The 6,128-nt window shown below is 39.1% G+C and overlaps 1 protein-coding gene across 2 annotated transcripts in view; it reads left to right on the top strand.

Moving 5' to 3' along the window:
• The window catches only part of IQCA1 (IQ motif containing with AAA domain 1), a 171,544-nt gene that overhangs the window by 106,383 nt on the left and 59,033 nt on the right, over positions 1-6,128 (top strand). For both annotated transcript variants that reach the window (XM_023228745.1, XM_023228744.2), the window contains 3 exons: positions 244-350; positions 521-613; positions 5,289-5,356. In XM_023228745.1, coding sequence (XP_023084513.1) covers positions 244-350; positions 521-613; positions 5,289-5,356 — 268 coding nt within the window. The remainder of the gene's footprint in view (positions 1-243; positions 351-520; positions 614-5,288; positions 5,357-6,128) is intronic.

The raw sequence follows: 6,128 nt of genomic DNA, 5'->3' as shown, positions 1-6,128 counted from the left end.
AAAAAAAAAAAAAAAAAAAAAAAAACAATATTTTTACATCAGCAGTTCTTTTTCTTTTTTTTTTTTTTTTTGGTGTATTTACAAGCACATATATGAATGTCATCTGTCCAGCTTATTTTACTCAAACTTTTATCCTATGCAATAGCATATAAAGTTAGGCTTATGTTTATATTGCAATAACTGTTTTCACTAACCTACATCTTTTTAACATTTTTTCTTTTTCTTTACCCTTCTGGAGTATAGAGATCTGGATGAATAAAGATGAGTCTTGGAATTTCTCTCAGGACTTTGATCCAGAACTGATCAAAGAGGAGAAACGGAAAGAATTAGAGTCAGAGATCAGGGTACAGGTACAGCTCTGTTTATGGTGTAGTAATAGCAAATCATTTACTTCAACCATTGTGCTTCTTTACAATTTGCTATTAATGACCTGCCCCATAATTTAAGGGATTTTTAAACTTCACAAACAAAACTCAAGACATGCAAAGTGACTTAAAAGTAGTGTTTTATATTCTCCTAGGTTGATGAGTTGATGAGACAAGAACTAAAAAACTTAAAGCTAGCTGTGGACAGAGAAAGGGAGCACTCAGCAAAAGTAGGAAAGAAGAAGAAGGTGAGTGGGGAAGGACCCTGCAGAGGGGTGAGGTGGAGCGGATTCAGTCATGAAAAGCAGCCCCTGCCATTCTGTGGCATGTCCAGGAGGGCTGCCTGTTGCCAGGACACCTCACGGGGAAACCTGCCTGCCTTTGGTAAATTTAATTGGTCCACCATTTAACCTTTGGCCTGCGGATTCATAAATAGGATAAACCCAACCATCTGAGAGTAACATCTCCCAAGCCCTGGTCGGTTGCAGATTCGTATTACTGATAGCCTCACTGATAGAATGAGAACTATCAAAAGAGCCAAAGCACATTCCCCAAATGGTCTCCCATCTGTTCCTGTACATAGAGCTATAAGGGAGGCCAATGGTAATGAGTAGGATTTTGTGAGTGGGGGAATCATAGGGAAAGGAACTGGGTGAATGAATTGAAGTGTAAGTTGCCACCAATCCATCTCACAGTGGTTTAGAGTAGCTAGTTAGATCAGAGTATTTTAAGTTCTTTTAGTTTGCCCCCTGCTTCTGCCTTCATTCCAGAGACAGCCCTGTCATTGGGGCCAGATACCCAAAGTAGAGAGCGGGAAGTTCTCCCTGTCAGTGCTGGCCATGAGCACAGGCAACCTTTGCTTGTATGGCAGCTTTCTCCACATTCCATGACTGAGCCACTTTTCCTGTGATTCACACATTTTCTCTTAGAGATTTCCACACATTCAGCTGCATTTGTGACTACTTTTGCTAGATGAGGGCCATGTGGTCTTTTCAGGATGACTGGCTCTTGATCCATTTTGTATTGATATTATGGTTTAATCCTGAAGGCAGCTGAATTGGTGTTCTGAAGATCCTTCACTGTAAGCTGAAAACACCAATTTAATAGCCATCCATAGATGAAAGTACCTTCACAAGAGCTCTGGGATTCAGGTGAGAGGCTGCAGCACCCGGGTGGAGCACAGAATCATAAAAAAAAAGATGCATTGAAAAGAGTAAGAGTGAAAGTTTCACTTTACCCATGTCACCCCAAAGCCCACACATCCCAGTGTCAAGACAGATTTCCTAGACCCATGAGTTCTATCTTGGAAGAAAGGGACAGAGAAGTGAACATCTGACTTTACCATGGAGCTCAGCACCAGGCCTGTGGATCCCAGTACCATGGGCCTCCCACAAACCCTGATACCAGGCCCATCCACAAAAATCAGTGTTGGGCCTGTCTTTGGACCCCAGAACCAGAAAAGAATCAAAATATAGCACTACAAAACATCATTCAGTTACAAAGCAACTTGTAACTTGAGAGAGGAACGAAAGAACCTCAAAATAGAAATAACTTAACAAAATGGCAAAAGTAAGCCCTTCCTTTCAAAAATTACTTCAGATGTATATAGACTAAACTCACCAATCATAAGATATAGAGTCACTGAACGGATTTTAAAAATTCAACTATATGCTATATACATGTAATTCACTTTAGATTTAGGGACACATAGGCTGAAAGTGAAGGGATGGAAAAAAGATATCTCATGTGAATAATAAGCAAAAGAGAGAAGAAATGGCTATACTTATATCAGACAAAATAGACTTCAAATCAGAAACTGTCACAAGAGACCAAAAAGATCATTAACTAATGATAAAAGGGTCAATTCAATAGGAAGATATAACAAGTATAAATAAATATACACCTTTAATCAAAGCACCTAAATATATGAAGCAAGTATTAACATATCTGAAGGGAGAAATAGACAGCAATACAATAATAGTAGGAGACTTCACTATCCCATTCTCAGTAATGAATATATCATGCAGACAGAAAATCAATAAGGAAACAGCAGACTTGAATAGTGCTAGGAACCAAATAGTCCTAACAGTTATTCTACCCAGCAGCACCAGAACACACATTTTTCTCGAGTATACATGGAACGTTCTGCAGGATATATCACATGCTAAGTCACCAAACAAGTCTTAATAAGTATAAGAATATTGAAAACATTCCAAGTAACTTACAACTGCGATGAAATGAAACTAGAAAACAATAACAAAAATAATACAGAAAAATTCACAAATACGCAGAAATTAAACCACACACTCTCGAACAACCATTGGGTCAAAGAAAAAAATTCGAAGGGTTATTGGAAAATATATCGAAACAAAAATGAAAGCACGACATACCAAAAATTATAGGATGTAGCAAAGGCAATACTAAGAGGGAAGTTTTTCACCATAAATGCCTACATTAAAAAAGAACAATCTCAAATAACCAACATACCTCAAGGAACTAGAACAAGAGGGGAATATTAAACCCAAAGCTAGCACAGAAAGGAAATAACAAAGATTAGAGCAGAAATCCATGAAATAGAGAATAGATAGACAGTAGGAAAAAATGATAAAACTAAGAGTTGGTTTTCTGAAAGGATTTTAAAAATTGACAAACTCTACACTAGACTAAGAAAAAAGAGATAAGATTTAAGTAAATACAGAAATAGAACAGAGGAAATTACAACCAATGTCAAAGAAACAAAAAAGATCATAAGAGACTATTATGAATAATTAAATGCTAATAAGTTGGACAACCTAGAAGAAATGGATACATTCTTAGAAATATACAACCTACAAGACCAAATCTAGAAGAAATAGAAAGCCTCAACAAATCAATAGCAAAGAGATTAAATCAGTACTCCAAAACCTTCCTGGGATCCTGGAAAACAAAAGGACATTAGGGAAAAATTAGTGGGAACCTAATAAACTTTGGGTTTTTATTGATAATATTGTGCCAGTGTTGGTTTCTTAGTTGTGACAAATGTCCCATAGTGATGTAAAATGTTAATATGGAAAATTATGTGAGAGAGATACAGGACCTTTCTGTACTATTTTTGTAATTTTTCTGTAAATCTAAAACTACAATTAAAAGGTTTTGTTTGCAGATGACATTATTTTCTTGTGGAAAATCCCTAGGAATCTACAAACTCCAAATCAACTTGTATCAGCAAGGGTGCAGGATGTAAGATAAGCATGCAGAAATCAATTGTGTTTCTACATATTTTCAATGAATACATAGATACAAAAGTTAAAATGGAATGTGCTTTTAAATCACTCAAAAAATGAAATACATATGTGTAAATCTAACAAAACAGATACAGGACTTGTATGTTAAAACTGCACAATGCCAGTGAAAGAAATCAAAGCAGATCTGAATAGATGGACATACCATATTCATGAATTGGAAGACTCGACATAGTAAAAATGTCCATTAGGATATTTTTATAGGATAGGATTAATGCAATTCTATCAAAATACCAGAAATATAATTTGTAGACATAGACAAGTTTATTCTAAAATTGCAAAAGCAATTCCAAGGAGGAAAGATAACTTTTGAAGAAGTAGTGCCAGAGTAACTGGACATCTATAAGCAAAAAGAAATGAACCTCAACCTAAGTCTCACACATTATATAAAAATGAATTCAAAATGGGTCACAGACTTAACTTTTAGAAAAACAGAAAGAGAAGACTTTGGGGACCTAAGCCTAGACAAAGAGTTCTTAGAATTAGCATCCAAAACACAATTTTAAAAAGGAAATATTGGATTTCATCAAAACTAAAAATGATTGCTCTGTGAAAGACCCTGTTAAGAGGATAAAAAGACAAGCTACAGACTGGAAGGAAATATTTGCAAACCACATATCTGACAAAGATCTAGTATTCATATACTCACATATATAGAACTCTCAAACATATAAAGAACTCTCAAAACTCAAAAGTTAAAAGACAAGCAACCCAGTTGGAGAATGAGTGAAAGACATAAAGAGACATTACACTGAAGAGGATGTACAGATGGCAAATAAGCACATGAAATAAGCACATTTGGAGCATGTCTCTCTAGGCGGGCACAAGTTCCTGAATGCAAAGCCCCTTGGGAACTAGAGGTAGACTGTTGCCTGGCCCTGAGGGCTCCAGATTTGGGGCTAGACGCTAACAGAGAAAGGTGATTGGGTACTGCCTTAGTCTGTTCGAACTGCTATGACAATGTTCTTAGGCTGAGTAATTTATAAACAACAGAAATTAGTAGCTCATAGTTCTGGGAGCTGGGAAGTCCAAGATCAAGCCACCAGCAGATTCAATGTCTAGTGATTTTGTGTCCGGTGAGGCCTCATTATCCACTTCAAAGATAGTTCCTTCTAGCTGTGTCTTCACAGGGTGGAAGGGGTGAACAAGCTCCCTCAGACCTCTCCATGAGAGTGGAACCCTCGTGACCTAATTGTCTCCCAAAGGCCCCATCTCTTAATACCTACCTTGAGGGTAGGTTTCAACTCATGAATTTTGGGGAAACACAAGCTTATATCAGGCACCAAAGGTGAACACAGCTTGACTCTGTGTGTGCACACAGCACTTTCATCCTTTGTGGGACACCAAGCCAGAGCCCAGAAAGCCAGAATGCTCTTCCCTCTTTGGAATTTGGCCCCGTGCAAGTTCCACAGTGGGGATCTCACGTCTATCCACACAAGGACACACCTACATAAGCAACTTGGGATGGGATCTTCCAGGACAGTCCCTACATCCATGAAACACTGCGGCTCCATGTTCACGCCACCACAATTAACTTTCCACCTCCCACCACCCCCAGAAAACAACGTGCTTAGCTAATTTCTAGGACTTATTTGCTTGCCTGTTTTGACTAAATTGTTGGTTATTTCCTTTTTTTCCAAAGAAGAAAGGAAAGAAAGGCAAAAAGAAAGAGAAAAAGACAAAGAAGGATAAAGATCTGACAGCGGACAGGTGAGGAATGGACTCGTTGTCTTGTGATGCATGTGAGAAGAGGGTGCCCCAGAGAAGAGCACAGGAAACCCCAAGGGCACCCCCTCTGTGGTGCCACGCCCTCTTCATCCTCCACAGTCCTGTCCCTACAAATCCCGGACTGGAAAGAGGCCCGGGTGGCCCAGAAGGCAAACCTGGACCCCCATGACTTCTGACTTCGTATTTTTTAAGTTTTAAAATTCATGGAAGGGGTGTTGTTTGAATTTTTTGTTTAAGAAATAACAGCCTGGTGACGCTTTTGAGGAAATATGGAGACTCTGAGTACCCACAGGGCAGGAATCTGCCCAAGCGCCTCTGCTGGGGCCCTTGCTGCTGCCGCGGAAGGAGTGAGAGCAGTGAGGCCCAGTCTCAGGAAGGGCTGTGTCCTTTCTCAGAGCTTCATGGGCCCAGCTTCAGTGCAGGACGAATGAATTCAGTGTTCATTTTTAACTTGAAGTGGCCTGAAAGTGCTTTAACACTGAAAATAAATAGTACCTAGGTTTTCAAATATCATCAAGGAATTTAATTAAAATCCCTAATAAATAATGTGGGAAATAATTTTGAATGTATATTTTTCTTCCCATGGGTCTTATTAACGGGTCAACACCTGTCGCTCCCCTGTTTGGGCATTCCCTCCCCTCTCCCTTGGTCCTGTCACTCTTCTATTTGGGGGTTCCCTCCCCTTGGTCCTGTCACTCTTCTGTTTGGGGGTTCCCTCCCCTCTCCCTTGGTCCTGTCGCTCCCCTGTTTGGGG

Source organism: Piliocolobus tephrosceles, chromosome 11, assembly GCF_002776525.5.
Source record: "Piliocolobus tephrosceles isolate RC106 chromosome 11, ASM277652v3, whole genome shotgun sequence".
Lineage (NCBI taxonomy): Eukaryota > Metazoa > Chordata > Mammalia > Primates > Cercopithecidae > Piliocolobus > Piliocolobus tephrosceles.
The sequence above is the reverse complement of the archived record's forward strand: the minus strand, read 5'-3'. Positions and strand labels throughout refer to the sequence as shown.